At 45.0% G+C, this 20,284-nt stretch overlaps 1 protein-coding gene and 1 long non-coding RNA gene across 8 annotated transcripts in view; one reads left to right on the forward strand and one right to left on the reverse strand.

Annotated features, from left to right (window-relative positions):
• Positions 1–20,110, forward strand: part of ACACA (acetyl-CoA carboxylase alpha) — a 204,061-nt gene extending 183,951 nt beyond the window's left edge. For all 7 annotated transcript variants that reach the window (XM_081172826.1, XM_081172824.1, XM_081172825.1 and 4 more), the window contains 4 exons: positions 7,378–7,532; positions 8,760–8,930; positions 17,448–17,584; positions 19,777–20,110. In XM_081172826.1, coding sequence (XP_081028952.1) covers positions 7,378–7,532; positions 8,760–8,930; positions 17,448–17,584; positions 19,777–19,903 — 590 coding nt within the window. In that variant the 3' untranslated portion in view covers positions 19,904–20,110. The remainder of the gene's footprint in view (positions 1–7,377; positions 7,533–8,759; positions 8,931–17,447; positions 17,585–19,776) is intronic.
• On the reverse strand, positions 99–3,440 carry LOC308574937. The gene is made up of 2 exons (XR_014002649.1): positions 3,308–3,440; positions 99–2,210 (listed from the first exon to the last, which is right to left on the reverse strand). It is a non-coding gene; the product is annotated as an uncharacterized lncRNA (long non-coding RNA).
• Positions 20,111–20,284: the final 174 nt, after the last annotated feature.

Below are 20,284 nucleotides of genomic sequence, written 5' to 3' on the forward strand. Positions count from 1 at the left end.
GTGGGATGTGAGGCTGTGTCTTAGCGCTTTTAGGCTGCTTAAACTTTTTAGAGCTTGCCAGTTAGGCTTTTTTTATTAAAAAAACAACAACCCACAAAAACTCACATGAGATTTATTTATTTTTAAGTCTTCTGGTGATGATTTGTCGGCAGAAATGGTTAACCAGGAATATGTGACTGTGAGAAAACAATCAAGCCAACGTTTGAAAATGAAGTCAATATGAAACTGGCCGTAGTGCAGCATGCAGCCAAGTGTGGTTTTTAATTCAGTACAGTCAGCCAGTGGAACTCCACAACACAGGACAGAACAGGGGCCCACTGGAGAGACTCGTAATGGGGTGGAGTCAGCTACAAAATGGTAGTGGATAGAGACAGAGTTTGGCCATATCAGTTCGCAATTAAGAACATTCATTTTCTATTGAGATATTGTTCTTTTTGAAATGGCTTAATTCTTTGGCATGGTGATTTCCTTGTGGCAATGAGTTCTGCAGCTCAGTTTCCCTCAAACTAAGTACAGGCGTTGGCTCTGGAAGTATTGTGATCCAGTCTCTCCTTTTTGGGCAGAATTTGCTGATAAAGAGGCTAACTGGAAAAGGCCATTTATTTTGCGTTTTCTCTTACTGCCTTTACACCTCGCAGAGTATGGTTTCTTCTCCCATTCTCCTTTCACATGTCCCTTGTACACCCTTCAGACTTCCAGTTTCCTTCATTTATTTATGTGCACTTACTATTCGCTTTTCCTTTACAAAACGTAACCCAAAGCAACTTACATAGTAGTACAAAGATTAAAACTCGCATAAAACCAAAACAGAATAAAAACCACAATCACATTCATGCTTATAAAAGGCAGACCTACCACATCCCACCCACTGAAAGAAATCACAAATGTCTAAAAAAACCCTCCAGATTATGGCCAAAAGCCTGGGTAAAAAGAAATGACTTTGCCTGGTGCCTAAAAGTAGATAGTGATGGCACCAGGCAGGTCTCCCTAGGAAGAGCATTCCATAAGCAGGGAGCCACCACAGAAAAGGCACTGCGGTCCTGAGCTCAGTAAGGCAGTCAAAACTGAGCTGTTTCATATACCCATAGCCGGAGATGGGAGCTGGAGGACTGAATGGAAATCCTTAAGGGAAGAGCTGTGTTTTTGTGGGGACCCTTCTAGAGGTGTTGGGTGTGGCAAAAGTGTGTGTGGCTTCATACACACATCCAGCAAGCAAGAGGCATTCTATCTCAGTTCATGCACACTTTCCCCAGCCAGGTAGAATCACTTGAGGAAGGTGCAGAGCAGGGCCAGTGAGGAAGGGGGCCTTGTCGGGATCCCAAGGGCCAGTTAGAGAGGCCTGGAGGGCCACGTATGTCACACCCACCCAGAGACTGAGGTTCCCTGTTTTTCATGCAGAAGGCTCATAAGTTCAGTACCCGGCATCTCCAGCTTATCAGGATCAGGCATTAGTTATGGTGGGAGACCTTTCCCTACCTGAGACCCTAGAGAGCTGCTTCCAGTCAGAGTTGGTAAAACTGGGCTAGGTGGGCAAATAGCATGACCCAGTATATAAGGAATCTTCTGGAGTTTCCCTTCACTCATTGTCAGTAGATAAGGGATGCTGAACTACTAGGAGCCTAGATCAGTCACGTTTTCAGGTTAAATGAGTTTTTTAGCATTGATTTTATTGTATGAACCCCGTATGGTGTCTTAACAGCATTCAAGATTGTGGCTCTCGGTGCTATTTTGGCTTGGGAAATTGGGAGAGATGGAAAGAAATGCAGTGACTGGCGGCTTTCTAACTTTTCTGTTGTTTACTTGCCCTCTTGCTTTCGGTCGTGGTCCGTTACAACTTGGGAGAAGCACAGATTTTGTTATATGGTAAAAGTTTTAAATGTTCAGAAATATTAATAAAAACGTTCTCACAGCACCATGGTGAATGTGTCCTCTCAGATCAGCTGCTTTGGGGTTCTTGACCTATTGAAGATAGTAGGTCACACACATAATGAGACACACACTGGGTTGGGAGGGATGGACTAGCCAACATCTTTGACTTGCTAGAGAGCGTCCATCTCTTTCTTAAAGGGAACGCAAGTTGAAACCCCTTCAGACTCGTGATCTTCTCCCCCGCCGTTGCCTGCTTGGTGCTTCGTGAGTTCCAGAATGGCCATTCAGCATCAGATGACTTTGTAGGGTGATGCATTGCTGGAAATTTGGAGCTGTGGGATCTTTCTTTAAAAAAATAAAAACAAGGTGTATGAGTTGTCTGTGCTGATAGCTTCTGCAAATGCAATCTGCCTCTCAACAGCATTAGTGTTCGGAGATCCATGAATGCAAAGAAGAGCCCTGCTGGATTAGGCCAATGGCCCATCTAGCTCACCTTCCTGGTTTCGCATCAGTCCACCAGGTGCCTCTGGGAAGCCTGTGAACAAGGCACAAGTGCAGTAGCCTTCTCCCCACTTGTGACTCCCATCAGCTAGTATGCAGAGGCATATACTGCCTTGGAGGTAGAACACTGGCATCATGGCTCGTAGCCATTGGTAGCCTTATCCTCCTGAATGTGCCTGGGCTGCAACAGCCTGATGACTCCAGTGGTCCATGCATTGGTAACCTCAAGGCTGGAGTACTGTAATGTGCTTTATGTGGGGCTACCCTTGCATTTGGTCCAGAAGCTTCAACTAGCGCAGAATGCAGCAGCCAGACTGCTCACAGGAGCAGATTACTGGCAACCTGTTACCCCGCTATGGAGAGTAGCACTGGTTGCAAGGTACTTGTGTAAATTCACAATGCCCTAAACAACTTGGTCCTATAGTATCTTTCTGCCACAGGAGTATGCTGGTCAGTACAAAGTTGGGAGCTAACTCACTATTAGCAAAAGCACAATCTCCACAAACTTGGCTGAGTGTTGGGCCTAGTGAGCATAGCAGCTCATTCCCAGTGGTCTTACTCCATGAAGATCAGTTACAGAGACTAAAAGTTCCTGCCTCCTTGCAGCTGCATATGTCGCCTCCTCCCCAGGGCTTTTCCCCAGCAGTCAGAGACTGCACCTGCATGCCTGTCTTTGCTCCTCCCGCCTCATGCCTCTTCTGGTTCTGGGAGTCAGCAGGGAGAGGAGCTGGTCACAGCAAGAGCAGGAGGCACCTGTGACTCTTTCCCAGCCTGACTCATCTCTGCCTCTTGGCCTCCCTCCTCTGCTGCTTCAGCCTCTGCCTCTGATTCTGGACTTCTCCCTGCCACGGACTCCCCCCGCTCACTAAGCCCTGTTGCCTCTTCAGCTTCTGACACCTCCTCCTCCCAGTCTTCTCCCTCTTTTCCCTTTGACCACTCATTACCGTCTCTCCACCATTCCCCAGACTCTGAGCCTTCTTTCCTCCTCAACTGGTTCCTCGCACCATTCCTCTGCATCTACCAGTCCATGAAACTTAAGGACAGATACCTGATGGCTGAGATCCTCTAACGGGGCATGCGACCCCTGAGGTTCAGTTGGCCATCGCTAGGGACTGAGTCTTTAGTGTGGCAGGCCAGCCCCTGTGAAGCTCCCTAGCTGTACAGGTTCAGTGGGAACCATCCTTCGCTTCCTTCAGGAGTCCCTTGAAGATTTTCTTATTTGCACAGGCGTAAAAGCCCTCCCCATCTTTTAAGTGTGAAGCCTGATGATCTGACTGCAAAAGAAAGAAACCTATTCCTTTATATTTAATTGTACAGGGGTCTTATGGAATTGATTGAGAGCTTAGCCTTTTACAATACCCAGTGAATAAGAAACGTTCCTGACAATCAATCAATGATAGGATAATCACTCTTTATTCCCCTTCTTTCCCCCCCCCCTTCCCCATCCTTCATTGTTACCTCTTTCTTTCAGGAGAAGAGGGTTCAGAAGCCAAAAATCTTTATAGACGCCACTTTTAAATTAAGCAGAAAATAGACATTGACATATTTGTTAATCTCACCTGGATCATTACCGGGGCTGGCTCGACAACACAAGGGTGGCAGACGGTCTGGAATACATGAGTGTTTGCTTCCTTAACAACTGCTGCTGTCCTGCAAAAAAAAAAAAAAAAAAAAAGGATTCTTTAAAAAAAGCAATAGAAAACAGAAAAGAAGGCAGAACATTACTGTATTTAAAAATAATTATGGCACTAGGAGTAGCCTTCCCACACCTGATTCCTAGTGTAGTAGTAAAAGTCGTTGAGGTGCGCTTGGCTTATGTTAGAAGAATGCAGCAGCACAACATGAAAGTGTAATGCTGCAATTATGAAACATGTGCATCTCACACGCTGTCAACTCCAGCGCATTTGCGTGCAGAGGTCAGTGTTGTATATTTGCACACTTTAGAATAGGTCCTGGTCCTGGGGGCTGCCTTAAGCCCCCCCCCCCCCCCCCGCTTTCCCTGTCTTGCATCTGATCAAACCTTTCTTTCCTCTGCTCTGGTTTCCCCCCCTGCTTGTGACATGCATCTTCCAGGGAAGGGCCATGGCTCAGTGGCAGAGTATCTGCTTGGCATGTAGAAGGCCCCAGGTTCAACCCCTGGCTGGGAGAGAGCCCTGCCTGAAACCCCAGAGAGCCACTGTCAGTCAGTGTCAGCAGTACTGCTCTATTTGGTCCAATAGGCTGACTTGGTCGAAGGGACCTCCCTAGTGTCCCGGTGACTCCAGCTAAGATCTCCTGTTTCTCCCCCCACCTCCATCATGCTCTGGCTTAAACAACTGACAGCTAGTGATGGATGAGCAATCTCCAGCTCGCCCCACAATTAACTTGGTTTCATAACCCCCCACCCACCCCAGAAAAATCTGTGAAAGAGCCTCTGTCTGTGCTTTCCCCAAGAAGGTTTGGGGATTTTCCTTTAGTTTTATTCAAACGTAGATGTCGGAACCATCATCAACACGTGTTCCTGGGCCGCAGTGTGGTTAGCAGTGCTAGTACAATAAAATAAAATGTTTCTTAAAAACAGTAGACAAGTTGCCCACATGTCAACAAAGTGGGCCCCTGGCGAGGCTGCTTGGAGAGAGGATTTCAGATACAAGGTGCCACCACTGAAAAGTCTGTAGTTGGCTCCTGCCTTATATTTTATGGTGGAAGGCATCCAGAGGAGAGCTAGGGAGGTGGTCCTCAGCTCACTTTTCCAGTTCCCACTCTCTGCTCTCCAGCCAAGCCTTTGTGAGTGGCGGGGTGGGGGTGGGGGGTAGGACTGGTGATCGGGAGGGGTTGCCATAGACAGGAGAAGTGCAGTAGGCCTCATCCTTCAGCCATCAGTGACTCTTGGCATGTCCACAAGGCCTAATAGTAATTGCATTATATTGTTATTTAATGTTGTTGTTGGAGACTTATAGCTAGCTGTGCGTTACCTAAGAGGTCTTCAAACGACTTACATTTAAAACCATAACCTTAAATATATTGCACCATAAAAATGTATAAAAAACCATACCAACACTTTTATACAGCATGCAAAAATTGACCCCTTCCCCCAGTAACAGCCATAGGACGCTTTGACAGCACACTGACAGTAGTACAGAATTGGCTCAATCCACCAAGGTCCATGCAGGGGAATGATAAGTCTTTACCTGTCACTGAATGGATGCTAATGATGGTGCTAGGCAGAACTCTCTGGGGTGTTTCAGAGATGGGGAGCCACCACTGAAAAGGCCCTCTCCCTTGTCATCGTCCTCCCTGTCTTCCTCAGAGAAGGGGCCTAGAGAAAGGTCTCAGGGCCTTTCCTGTTGTTAATGAGACCTCCCTGAGGGACAGGCAGGGATAACTGGCTGGTAGCAAACTTGGCATAAGCCAGGCTCAATCTGAAGGGGCAGAGGGTTACTCTGAGGTTCTGAAATGACATGTATAGGGAGCAGGCGGCCTTCCCCCTCAGCGCCAAGCTGCACGTGACACTTGTCACGTGTTTTCTCCCTGTGTTGCTAATTTAAATAGTGTGGTGGGCCAATTGCATGCACACGTGTGTGTATGGTTAAGCCTTTGTGTGCCCACTGTGGTTCCAGTTGGAACTGTCCTCCCCAAAGACCTGCTATTTGCAATGGGAAGAAACAGGATGGCTATTCTTGCTTTCTCCAGCATGGCCCCCAAGAGAAATAGCTCCAGTGCACAGGCCAGCTCAGCTTCTGTTCGGCTTCATTCCGAGGTGCACATACAATGTTAAATGCAAATTCCAGCATTAGATTCCAGCCATAGTCGAGTGTGGCTAAGCTTATTAAAATCCTCATTGGATCAAAGGGCGCACAGTGACTGACTCAGTCAGCACCCTGCTTTGAGCTGTCCGTGGTGCTAGCTCTGAGTGGGCCTTGTAGCCAAGCGCATTGCAGTCAGCTGCCCATGGAGCTGCCTTTATGGGTCATCATTCATTCATGTTGCACTGAGCATAGCGCTGTTTCTAAACTGGCCCTGTATTTCTGATTTTTAAAAATAATTTATAGACCAGTTAAAAACAATTGCACATATGAAAACAGTTAAAAGTAGTTCTGATACAGATGCAGCGTGAGATGGAACAAATCAACTGAATGCATGACATTCAGATCCCAGTTTGATTGGAGGTTATTTAACCCATTGGGTTCTTTTTGATGGGGCTGGGTAGATATTGGTCCAGTGCAGAAATGCAGCCCTAATCTCCTGAAAGCAGGGGTGGGCAGCCTGTGGCTCTCCAGGGGTTGCTTGATGAGGCAGGTGGGAGTTCCACCACATCTGGAGCTTATATAACTCAGCAACAGGGTCAGAATTTTCTGAATGAAGCAGTCAGGATTGGCTAACAGGGATGGATGTGTGCTTCTTTCTTGTCCCACACAGATCCTTGTGCTTCGCCCAAGAATGCTGTTCTCTGTCCCTCCAACTAATTTCATCTCCTTATCCTCTGTCCTTCAAATCCTTCCCCGCAACCCTGCTCTGTAGCTTGGAAATTCAAAATCTAGATCTTGGAAGCACCAGAGATTATGGCATATGAAGCTGTGATCTCTGTAGATTTGCATGCATTTTATAAATGCAGTCTGCTCTCTCGCTCTCTCTGTGTGATTGACTCTGCTCCGATTCTGTATCAGAACTATTGGGTTGGATTGCAGGACACTGAACTGGCCAAGGATATAATGGTGTGAAAATGAGGGGCTCTCTGGGCTCTTGGGACCTTCTGCTTATTTTTCTCCAGGGCCTTGGGACATCTACAGTGTCTCAGTATCTTCTGTGCTTTTCTCCTTCTGTGCCTTGGGATCTCTGAGGTCTTGAGCTCGCTTATTCGCCTGTGAGGGAACCCGAATAAATACTTGTTTCTAAGCTGTAGGGGTGGAGGAGCTGAGAGTGGTTTTTTTTGTTCCCTGTGGCTTGTTCCTTCTGCTTCTTTCTCTCTCTCTTCTCCCCTGCGGTCTCTGACAGGTATCCTTTTTTGTTGTTGTTGTTTGATTTCAGGCACCCCGGAGCTAAGCCCAGCTGAGCGGAAGGAACTGGAGACCAAGCTGAAGGAACGGGAGGAATTCCTAATTCCCATTTACCATCAGGTAGCAGTGCAGTTTGCTGACTTGCACGACACGCCCGGCCGGATGCAGGAGAAGGGTGTCATTACGGTAAGTACGATGAATCCTTTTCTTGCTGCTGCTGCTGTCAAAAGCTCCGGCGTGTGCAGACATCCTTTGAATGGTCACTGAGGAGGTCCTCACAGCCCCAAATTTCAAAGAAACAGGGGTGGGTGGGGGAGCCGTGGCCAGCCGTGGTTTATACTAACCATGCGGCATTAATATTAAAATTTTGGAAAGGAAAAGAGAGTTTCAAGATATTATCCCTAGCAACGCTTAGGAAACAGCCTGCAATCTAGAGGGAGCAGGGACACAAATCCCTTTGGCATCAGATGTGAACATGAATATAGCAAGTTGTCTGATACCACTGGTCCACAAAGTGCCCTCCCTGTGGAACGCCCTCCCGTCAGATGTCATAGAGATATTATACAACCTTCTATAGACATCTGACGGCAGCCCTGGGAAGCTTTCAGTGTGTGCTGTTGTGTTGTGTTTCTGTATATTCTGTAGGAAGCTGCCCAGAGTGAATGAGGCAACCCACTCAGATGGGTGGGGTACAAAAAATGATTATTCTTCTTGCCTACATTGACTGGCATTGGCTGTCCAGGGTTACAGACAGGGGACATTCCCATTGGGAATTGAACCCAGGACCTTCTCTCTCTCAGGTCATATTTCATAGAATCGTAAACTGAAGAGTTGGTAGAGGCCACAAGGGTCCTCTACTCCAACCCCCTGCAATGCAGGAATCTTTTGCCCAACATGAGGTTTGAACCCACAACTTTTGAGATCAAGAGTCTCATGCTCTACCAAGGCAGTTGGGGCCCCACATCTGTCATCACAATGACCTGTCTGTGACTTTACCTACTCCATACCTGCTGGAGGGCAGGGAGGTATGTCTTGCCTAAGCAAACTCATGGGCCAAATGGGGAGGCCTGGTGGTCTAAGTTAGGCCCATGGACCAGAGGTTCCCCCTCTCTTAGCTTAGTGTGTGGGGGGGGGGTTTCACCGAACTCTAGCCCAATGGTTGCCATTAATTTGATTTTGAATTGATTTTAGAATAAGTTGATTTTAGAATGCATTTTAATTAATTTTATGTGAATTGTGTTGCTTTTGTTGTTGTTGGCCGCTCTGAGCCCAGCTTTGGCTGGGGAGGGCGTGATATAAATAATAAAATTATTATTATTATTATTATTATTATTATTATTATTATTATTATTATTATTATATTTGCCACGTCCATTGCAACTCATCACCTCCCCCCCTGCTCTATGCACACAGGATATTCTAGAGTGGAAAACATCCCGCACTTTCTTTTACTGGAGGCTCCGGCGCCTTCTCCTTGAGGACCTGGTCAAGAAGAAAATCCATGATGCCAACCCAGAACTGACAGATGGCCAGATCCAAGCCATGCTAAGACGCTGGTTTGTGGAAGTTGAGGGCACGGTCAAGGTAAATAAGAACACATACCTTTTTCTGGCTTGCATCCAGACCACATTTTGAAGGTCTTGCCTTTACAGTCCTCTTTCATGGCTATAAAGTGAATGTGCAGTGAAAAGTGAAAGCCTGGCAGATTCCTAGAAGCTGATGTTGGGGTGATGGGGAGCTGTGTAGAATTTCCAGTGGTCTGCAGACAAGGGGAAATCTCCTTTCTCTGCCCCCTCATGGCTAACCAAGTCAGAATAAGTTTATGCAAAATAGGCAGGTTGAGTTAGGTGATGTGATTTGCATCTGTTACATGTTTGGGAGAGTTGTTTGTCTCTTGGTCTGCTCCCTGTGCAATGTGGACACCTCTTTACGATATCGTAACCAAATTCTGTGTGGCGGTTCCTAAAATGAAGGAGCAGGGTTTTGAATCAAGATGGCAGGCTGAACCTTTCAAAAGTGAGCAGATTTGAACCACTGATTTAAAGAACACCCTTATTTCATTTCGGGGAAGGAGGTCTTTGAATTCCTGAGAAACACCAGGTGTTTCTGGTACAAAGCAAAAGAATTCAGCTGGTCCACAAGGCAGAATTTGGTGGACTCAATCCAGGTTAGACCTCATTCTTCCCAATAAACGTGTCTGGGATGCAGGCAGGGGTGGAGCACTTCCCCCAAACAAAAAACTCCATTTCTCTCCACATGGAAAACAAAGATGTGGGGTGGGAGAGTTCTGTGGTAGACATCTTCAGTCTGGTTTGTGCCTCATTTTGCCCAGCGAGTAGATTCTAAAGGTACAGAGGGATCTTCTATCACAGTTAAGCTTTTCTGCCAAGAACCGACACATTAGATGCTTAGGAGCATTTTCCTTGAAGCGGTTGAATTTTGGGAGGCCTCACTCATCCTGCTCTACTACTGTACTTATGTACTTTCTGCCTCTTTCCAAAAGGAACATCTTAATGTTCGTTCTGTTTATTTTAACCTGTCCAAGAGAGCGTCTTGTGTTCACTTCTCTCTGCCCTCACATCACAAACCTCATTCTCTGATTTCAACCTTGGTTATATTTTATGCTGGACAATCTCTACAGCTGCTGCTCCTTTGTCAGAGACGTGCTGTTACGCCCTTCCTGTTCTGTGACTTGAAGGGCAGTTGAGATACATAGATTCATATCTCCTCTGAAGTGCTCTGGGGCGCTGGAAGAGAAAAATATATTTGGGGAAGGGGGAAATCACACACACACACACACACACACACACACACACACACACCCCTCTGGAGGGCTCCAAGCTTTTGAAGGTAGTGTCTGAGCATATTTCTCTCTTTTTTTTTTTAAGGAAAAAAAAAAGCCAGGCATCTAGTTAGCTAATACATTACACCAATCAAGGAGAGTTATCTTAAGCCACAATTAATCTGCTCCCTGGCATATGTTGATAGGAGAGCATCATGCTGTTTCTTAATTAAAGGCAAACGGATTAAAAATGATTAATAAGAGTATTAAATATTCGCCTAAACTAAAAGTGTTGGGATTCTCGCGCAAATCCTGGCTTTACCCAGGTCTGCAAAGTGGCAGGCATTTGCAGTGTGGATAGGAGGTGGCGGTGCTGGGATGGGATGGGAAGCGGTGGGAGAGGGAGGGAGGAATTTCTTCCTCATTGGCTTGTGAACACATTGATTTGTATGCGGGGGAGCATTGCTGTTGCGTCTGGGGGTCGGAGCAGCCGGCTGTGGCTGCAGGTTTAAAATAAGAATAATTGCAAATAACGTGGCAACCGTCGCAATTTTATTATTTCCTGCCATCGCAGGATTTTAATAGATTTCGTCAGGAGACTCCTGAACAAGAAGTTTACACCTTGGGTTAAAATTTTGCCGCCTGATTTAATTGATTATTGGAGCTGAGGTTACATGGAGGTATCCATGCCCTCACTTTTCCGTCTGCCAAATTTGATGGGGGGGGGGGGAGAAACTTGAGGTTGGGTCATTCACACAAGCAGATAGTTTGCCTTTTCTAGATGAAAAACCTGTAGCTCTTTCTCATAGAAGACAGCAAGCAACTGACACAAGCAACGTTCTGCAGAATACATCTGAAGGATGCATCAAAATCAGTGCCAACCCAATCCTTTAAATCTCAGCCTTCCATAATACTGATTGGGTTTGAACTTGTATGTTTTTGCAGCTCTTGTGGCAATGTTCTAGATTCCTAGGATACAACCTTTTAATAACTGACAGTAGCTTTGGTTAGTTCCAAGTATCTCAAAAATGAGAAAAAGTCCTTACTTATATTTGCTTTTAAAAGAATATGCAAATTAATATAGGTCAGCTGATTAATCACCAACCACCACAAAATTAGTTGGTTGTCAGACCCCATTATAATTGATTTATGCAATATTTTCAAATGTGGCATGTATTTGGTAATCTGTGTTACCTTTTAAAAAATTATTTACACTTAACCTGCTTGCTTTTGCACTATCAAGCCACTCAAGGTGGTTCATAGCCAGCAGGTAAAAAAAAAAGCACAATACAGTATTGTAAAGCATTATAAAATAACAGGACTGAGCCAAAATAGAGCAGGGCATTTTTTGCAACAATTTTTAACCTGTGCAAAAAAAGAAAAGGTAACACACAGACATACCCTTGGCATTTTGGGGGAGGTGGTTACAAACAGGGGTGAACATGAAGCTGCTTCCCCAATTTCCATTCAGACAGCAACAGCATCTACCCCTTCCCTTTAACCTTGTGAAGCCTGTGGTTATGCTTCATACTCCATAACAGGCACAGGCAAACTCGGTCCTCCAGATGTTTTGGGACTACAACTCCCATCATCCCTGACCACTGGTCCTGTTAGCTACGGATGATGGGAGTTGTAGTCCCAAAACATCTGGAGGGCCGAGTTTGCCTATGCCTGCTCTATAAGCCTGTGCTGATGATCTAGTAGAGCGCATCTGCCTTGCATGCATGCAGAAGGTCCTAGGCTCATTCCCCAGCATCTCCTGGTAGAGCTTGGAGAAACTACTGCCTGAAACTCTGGGGAGCCGCTGCCAGCCAGTGTAGACAACACTGAGATAGATGGACCAATGATCTGACCCAGTGTAAGGCAGCTTCCTCTGTTTGTCATACTCCATCCCTCTCCCCGACACCGTTCTGGGCGCTGGTGCCACCACTGAAAAGGTCCTGTCCTTCGTGCAGGAATGGGGGGAACCACTGAACCTCCAGGGGAGACAGTGTGGCATAGTGGTTAGAGTGATGGATTAGGACCTGGGAGACCAGGGTCCAAATCCCCACTCAGCCCATAAGGCTCACTGAGTGACCTTGGAGTCAAGTCATTCACTCTTGGCCTAACCTATCACGCAGGGTTGTTGTGAGGGAAGAGAAATATGTACTCCACCTTGAGCTCCTTGGAGGAAAGGTGGGATCTAAGTGTCATGAGCAGATCAAACAGACAGATGTAGCTGGACTCTAGATCGCATCAGCCCCAGCCTGAAGGGACAGTGGTGAGGAATTGTAGTCGTTCAACATCTATCTGGGAGCCACATTGCCTTGGAGGGTAATTTCGTTGCCTGTAGGGTTGGCACCCAGAACAGTGCTGATGGTGATAATATTCTTTATGAGAAGACCCTACCTAAAGTATCCTAAGCTCACTGAGTGATTGGCTATAGGTGAGCAGGAAGAGAGAGAAATTGTGTATGTGCTCTGTGCCAGACATGTGGCCAGCTGAGCTTTTCAGAGCCAGAGGAATTTTCCAGGATCAGTGCAGTGCAGTATTTAAATCAAGACCTTCCCAGGGAATGCTGTTCAAGAGCCAAGCCTTGAGCCTCCACATTAGCCTTCCTAATAACCCTGCCAGAGGGTCACCCATTGTTCCTAGTTAGGGGAAGCTGAGGCTGAGAGATGATTTTAATTCAACTTGCCAAGGCTCTCTCTACAGCTTGTTAGGAAAAGCACCCTCAGTTGTCAGAGCCTTGCTTGTAATTTTGGGAGCAGTGAAAATCAAGATCTCTCCATCTCTCCCTCAATATAAATACTGCAGTTGGTCCAAGAAGCACCCCGGCCAGCCCTGTATTGGTGCCATGAGGTTTCATCATTATATTTAGAGCGATTGTAACCACCAAAAAAAGAGGCTTGCACATAATTAAAGCCAAGATAGTTCCCTGCTTACAGGCTTACAATCTAAAAGTCATGACACAAAAGGAAAAAGGGACAGGGAGGGAGGAGCAGGCACCAATTCTTAATGTTAGCAGTTCTTAGTTATACCGTCCAGCCATTATTACCTGAATTTTCTAAAGCAGCAGCTTTGCAAGAGATCAGGCAAAAAATTATTTAAATGGAGAACCTGGGATCACTCAGGTGCTGAGCATTTACTTAACCACTCAACTGTGGCTTCTCTCTCTCTCTCCCTCTCTTTTTAATGATGCTTCCAACCATCATAGCAGAGAAATGTTTCAATAGCAATCTAATTCTGAAACAAAGCAAGGGGTCTGCTATAAAAAAATGCATTCCTTGTCCCCACCTCAAACTTGGATTTGTTTTTTGAGATCCATATATAAAAGCGTTTCCCTTTTATATTATGGATAATTTATTTTTCTATTTTTGCAGTGTACAATGCATTTACAACTTGTGGGCCGTACTGTCGTTGGACTCCTGAGAATTTCTGTTGCTTATTTAAAAAAGAATGCAGAATAATAGAACCCTCATGGCCATATTAATTTGTTTTAAATCTGCCAAATACAAGACGTCTGATGAGAAAAACCCAAGTTCATTATGGTTGGGCTGGGCCTCTTTTTTTAGCTGTATGCTTGAGGATGACAGGGGCGGGGGGGGGAATTATTTTACTCGCTACGTTTCCCGATAGCCAAGGAATTAAGAGCTAAATGTGTAACTCGGCTCCTAATGCTCTTTGCGTTTTGTTACGGCTTCTAGCTAAGCGACTAAAACCATTACACACAACCCGGGGTGGTGGTATAATCCCAACCGCTGTAGCATTTGGCATACGCCATATTAAAGTATGTGGCTAAAGTGGTCCTCCTTGTGGTTACCCCTTTTTCTCTTTGCCTTTTGGCTGTGATTCACGAGTGAAGAAGAGCAGGACTCTTAAGGCTCATTTTGACGCATCCCCATGGCCAAAAGGGAGTGAGGCTCAAGCCTGTGTTAGGTTTTTGGGGGTTTTTGCTTGTTTGTTTGCCTCCTGGCCATGGGCTTGCCCCTCCAAGGAGCGCACCAGCTGTTTGCAGCCCTTAGACCGCCAAGATACTTCATCTCTGATTTTTTTTGACACGATGCCTATTAAATCATGATGCGGAATTCATTGTCATTCCGACTTTGACTTGGTTAGCGATATAACTGAGAAGGATAGTGCACCTTTAAATGATGAGCTTTTGTGTTTAATTACCCAAATAAAATGACATAAATATGAATGAGTGCTAATGGTGGTACTTGGGGTTTTTTTCTCTCTCTCCTCCGGAAACCATTAACGATTCTTAAATGATTTGTAAAGAAAATGAGAGGCAGAGGGAAGCTAGGAGAGAAGGCTATTAGGCTTCTAACACACTCCTGAATGATTATGTAGTCAACTACCTAGCAAATACTGAGCTAAATGATCTTGCCTCCTCCCTTCATAAAAAAAAATATTTTTTTTTTAAATTGCTGCTGAGGTTTTTGTCGTGGTTGACCTCTCTTGTAATCGTCATTGCTTCTAAAATAGGGGGTTAGGTTTCCTTGACTGGTTTTACAAGCAGGAGGCACAGAATTCTACTTCATTGTTTTTCTTTAAAAAAATAAAATTCCCATTTCTTGCTTGCTTGCAGTACTAATGAGGACTAGTAACATGCTTACCATAAAGCTGCATTTTGGAGGGCAAAGCAGAAATGACTGGATATTGCTGCTTTAGTATTGTTGAAGCTTCTTAACTTTCCCTACATGTGCGATATTAATTTTTCAAGCTGGCATACTGGTGGGGCTGTGGTGCCCATCCTCAGAGGAGGCAGCCTGTTGTGTCTCTGCATGATTATGTGCTCTGTTCCCCCTTCTAACCAGCCTCCCTTGAGAGCAGATAATACTGCTGCATCGGTCACTCCCACTAGAAAGAGGCATCCCTCTAAGGAGGTCTGTGCATAACAGGGACTCATGCAGAAACAGAGGATAAGCCCAGCAGAGGAGAAATGCTTTTCCTCAGAGTAGCTCACCTTCCACCGCTTTCTGTGGGGCTGCTGCATGGTGGAGGTTTATTGTGGAGCAGGCACTGCTCACACACCTTTTCCATACCATCCGCACCATGTCTCAAAATGCCAGCCTGTAACTTCTTTGACATTCCGTCTGGATTTTCTCTTACTGCTGAAAATCCATTAAGAAGAACCAACCTGTTATAGATCTGCGATTTGTGCCTAGTGTGGAAGCTCATTAGCACATTTTTGGGTGGTTTGTCACGTGTGAGAGAAGACATTTCAGTGGACATTTCTGTATTGCTACAGCCTTACTTCCCGTTGCTGCTTGCCTGGGTACAATTAGGGCGTTTTGTTTCTGGCGCCCCCAACACTAAAAGTTTTCCTGTTTCCACTAATTTTTGCAGGCAGCAAATCGACCACTGAGCTGCAGCTTTTCCCTCTGGTCAGTGATAGCCAAAGTAGTGCTCTTCAGCATTTTTTCAACTCCAGCTCCCATCGTCCTCAGCCCACAGGGATGATGGGTGTTGTAGTCCAGCCACCTTGGCTACCCCAGCTCTGATTCATGCTAAGTGGTTCTTGCTTGCCTAATTAAATGTGGGTGGAGAACAGCAGGCAGGGACAGAAACCTAAGAAGCTGCCTTACACCAAGGCAGGCCACTGGTCCATCTAGCTCAGTACTGTGTACACTGACTGGCAGCAGCTTTCCAGGGTTTCTGGAAGGAATCTTTCTCAGCTATACCTGGAGATGCTATTGGGGATTGAAACTGGGGCCTTCTGCATGCAAAGCATGTCTGGTACCACTGAGCCAGTGTCTTTGTCCTGAAAAGAAAGCAAGATTCTAGTCCTCTTGATTCTAAACATAGTGTTTTTAAACCTATCTAAGGAAGCTGCCTTGTTAGTGTATAGTATATGTATGCAGCAGCAGTTAACTTTAGTTAAATGAATGTTTCCTTGGAGCACACCTTTAGTTGAAATATATTCAGCCTGAGACTTGGTTAAAAAAAAGAAAAGAAAGCAAGCTTAGGTTTATTAAAGGAAATATATTATTGACAGGAAAGTGTTCTATAGTCTTAGCTGGAGGAAAAAAACCATGCTTTGTTCTCAGTAGATACATCCAAGATGCCCATGTCCTTGATGTCCAGAAAACACGTGAGGAAGAAGAGGAATTCATAAACAGGATGCAACTTAAGATGGACCAATCTAAGCATCAAAGGATAGGGATAAGTTAGCATAAAAGTTAAAGGTACAGGGATAGGCTAGGAATTGGGAGGCCCCTTACTCTGTCTGTCTAAAACTTCCAACAAGGCTGATGATCCATCTAGCTCAGGATTGTCCAAACTGATTGCGGCAGTAGGGTGTGCAGTTTAATTTTTTGCAAATTTGTTCAGCAAGGGATCTTAAAAATATGTCTTTGGGTGTGAGGAATTCAAATTTATTATTGTTGTGATTGGACAACATTTAGCTTAGCAAGTCTATGTTTGATGAAAAAGCACATCAAGTGCATTTGAAAAACTAAAGAATTTTAATTCTGCCTTCTGAAAATGTCAGGTACTGCTTAATATTATTATTAATAATAATAATAATAATAATAATAATAATAATAATAATAATAATTAATAATAATAATAATAATAATTTGTATACCACTCTATACTTGTATGTCTCAGAGTTGTTTGCAACATATAGTTACAATATAAAACATACAAAATACATAGTAAAAATAATTAAAACAGTTAACAATACTCATACAAAAAAAAAAATACATTCCCCAAACAAAAGCCCCTAAACAGTACCCCGGCCCACAAATACAAAATACATAATAAGATATAATATTTAAAAATAATTTAAAAGAATCCCATCCCCTAAATAAAACAACACACCCAGGTTAAAACCTCATCCCTGTTAAAAACATAATTTTAGCACAAGGAGGCTAGCCCATGCCCTTATCCCACACCCCCAAAGTGACACTCCCAAAGTGCTATCAATTACTATTAATAATTGCTAGTCAGATTAACTATTGTGCTTATAATAATACTAATAGTAATATATAACTGTTTGGCGACCATTTTTAATGATTCTATTGCAATTTTACACACATTTTCCTTACCAAGCTAAATGAAATTCTATCAATGCAACCAAAATATCTTTTGAATTCCCAAGTCATGTTTTTGAATTTGGAATTTGAAAACTGGAAAAATCCATCACGCCCGACTGCGGCAGCTCTCTCCTGTTTCAGGCAGAGCGCCTTTCTCAGCCCTGCCTGGGAGATGCTACAGATGGAATCTGGGGCTTTTGGAAGGTGCTCCACCCCGAAGCTGGTCTACAGACCCCCTTATTGCCACTGACTTGGGCCAGCTAAGCAAACAAGGCCTGTTTTCTCCCCTCTTGGCAGGCGTACTTGTGGGATAACAACAAAGACCTGGTGGAGTGGCTGGAGAAGCAGCTGACCGAGGAAGACGGTGCCCGCTCGGTGGTGGATGAAAACATCAAATACATCTCTCGGGACTACATCCTCAAGCAGATACGGAGGTAAGGGGGCAACTGGAAAGGGGACATTGGCCGGCTCTGGAGGAGAGCGCCACATTCTGTACAAATGGCCTGGTTCACACACTACAGTAAGCCAAAGATTTACCAGAGTTGTGCAGGGAGCTTTTAGCAGTTTTGCTGCTCCCTCTTGTCAAGCTGGTTTAGTGTGGTTCAAAACCAGGCTTGTGGTTAAACTCCTCCCTAACCACAAATTGTAGCCAAGGACAGAGCCATGGGGAGGGAGGGAGGGAGGGAGGGAGGGAGGGAGACCCATGCAGAACAAAGCTGTGAGTCCCAGTAAGCCATAATAATAATAATTTTTATTATTTATACCCCACCCATCTGGCTGGGTTTCCCCAGCCACTCTGGCCAGCTCCCAACAGAATATTAAATACACGATAAAACATCAAACAATAAAAACTTCCCTAAACAGGGTGGCCTTCTGATGTCTTCTAAAAGTCAGATAGTTGTCTATTTCCTTGACATCTGACGGGAGGGCGTTCCACAGGCGGGCGCCACTACCGAGAAGGCCTTCTGCCTGGTTCCCTGTAACCTCGCTTCTCTCAGTAGAAGACCTTTGGAGGACCTCAGTGTCTGGGCTGAAAGATGGGTTATGATTCCCAAGCACACCTGGCAAATGTGGGATCTTTCCTGTGTCGTTCTGAGACAGCAAGCAGGCCTTGTATCTTACCATACATGAAAGTCCTGCAGGCAAAGGTTTGGGCATTTTGGCTCAATATGTGACCCCCAAAGCATCCTGGCCTTCCTAAGATTTCTTGTCTCCCTTCCCACCTTTGCTAGCCAGTCTTACTGACACCTCACAGCCCCAACATCAGTGTGAGGATTCCTTCTTCTCAAGGAAAACAGGGGTTGTTGTTTTAATCATTCCTGCCAATCCAGCTATCTCAGCAGGAACTTGTGAGACTGCCTTATATAGATTTGTCCACCTTGCTCAGTACTGTATACACTGACAGGCAGCGGCTCCCCAAGGTTTCCTGCTGGATTCAGACTTCACTAGCCCTATCTGGAGATGCCATTGTGGCTTGGACCTGGGACTGCCTGCCTGCAAAGCAGGTGCTTTGCCCCTGAGCTGCAGCCCTTTCCGCACCAAATGTTCTCTCCCCAGGGAGGCCTGCCTGGTGCCAGACTTGCCCTTGTTTCAGCACCAGGCAAAGAGCTTTTTGTTTTAGTGCCAAGTGATATTACATTGTTGAATTTATTATTTTTATCATGGTTTTTGTGTTTGTGTGTGTGTATATAAAGTTTGTAAATTGCTTTGGGCCTTTTTAAAAAGTGTGAAACAATGTACAAATTGAAGAAACCTAACCTAACATTCCCTTTAATCCCTCATCACATCTTACCAGCTGAGCCACTTGGGCGAGCAATACTTTGTTGGCGGTTTTTAATGTTTAAAAAATGCAACGTTTTGAGTTTCCCAAGGTGACTTACAATTTACAGGCTAACCAGGAAAAAAAACCTTATTTATGTATTTGATTCCATTCATGAGTTGCTTCCCATAAAATATCTCGGAGCTTTTCACATTTTAAAAAATCACTATCATCATCAAAAACAACAACTTAAAAACCATTCTATGTACACAAACAGTTACAAATACAATACAGGCAGACTGGGATAAAGAGCTCCACTTAAAAGGCTGGCTGAAAACTTGTAAACAATATTGTAATCAATAACTTGGGAGGAAGAACGAGAGGTGCCTGCTTCGTGGCAAGGAGCTGACCCCACAAACAATCAGCAGAAAGACACACCAATACAGAAATATACTTGTAATGTACTGCAAAAGCATTTTAAAAAGGATGATGACCAATATTACTATTTACGGAACAACCGATTATAGATCCATTTAAAGGATTAAGTCTTTTTCAACTGATTGGGGCTGAGTCCTCGGGAAAGGTTTGCTAAACTCTCATCCCTGGGGAATGTGCCCAAATAATCCCCCTTGGGCCTCAGCTGAGCAGTTGCTTTTGAGAGGCTTCTCCCAAGATGCAGGTTAGGATCTTCTTTGCATCACTGGGGTATGTTGCAACTGTAATTTCATATTTTTGGGTCTTCTTGCTAATGGTGTTAGGGACCCTTATTGTCCTGTGGGGTCCAAGGAACTGTCTTCAGCACTGTGTACAGCTTCTCAAACCGCTAAATGGATGACCTGCCTCCTCTCTCTCTCTCTCTCACCCTAGTTTGGTGCAGGCCAACCCGGAGGTCGCCATGGATTCCATCGTCCACATGACCCAGCATATATCATCGACGCAGCGAGCTGAGATCGTGCGCATTCTCTCCACCATGGACGCGCCTGCTTCAACGTAAGCAGGCAAGGCTGGAAGGAAAAGATGCCCTGCCATTTTGCTCCTGCCTTCATCTATGTACCTTGGCTCCCAGCAGGGGAAATGCTGGGAAAGGACTTCTTAATTATTATTTTCTTCTTTTTTGTGTCTTTTTTTAAACTCAGACTTGAATTTCAGAGTAGTCATGCGAGACTTCAGGAATACAGGCTCCCCCCACAAACGTAACTTATGGATGTCGTACCGTAGTCCCTATTTATTTAACAAAGTGTAAACTGGACTTGCATCTCAGTCACTGTTGTGACTTCCAATGAGATCATGAAAGGTACCCTGGTACCATGAGGTCTTAAATCAAGGGTGGGGCCGGGGTGTGACCACAGGGGCCTTCAGCAGAACCCCCACCCCA

The sequence above is a fragment of the Podarcis bocagei genome (genome assembly GCF_964188305.1).
Source record: "Podarcis bocagei genome assembly, chromosome: 15".
Classification (NCBI taxonomy): domain Eukaryota; kingdom Metazoa; phylum Chordata; class Lepidosauria; order Squamata; family Lacertidae; genus Podarcis; species Podarcis bocagei.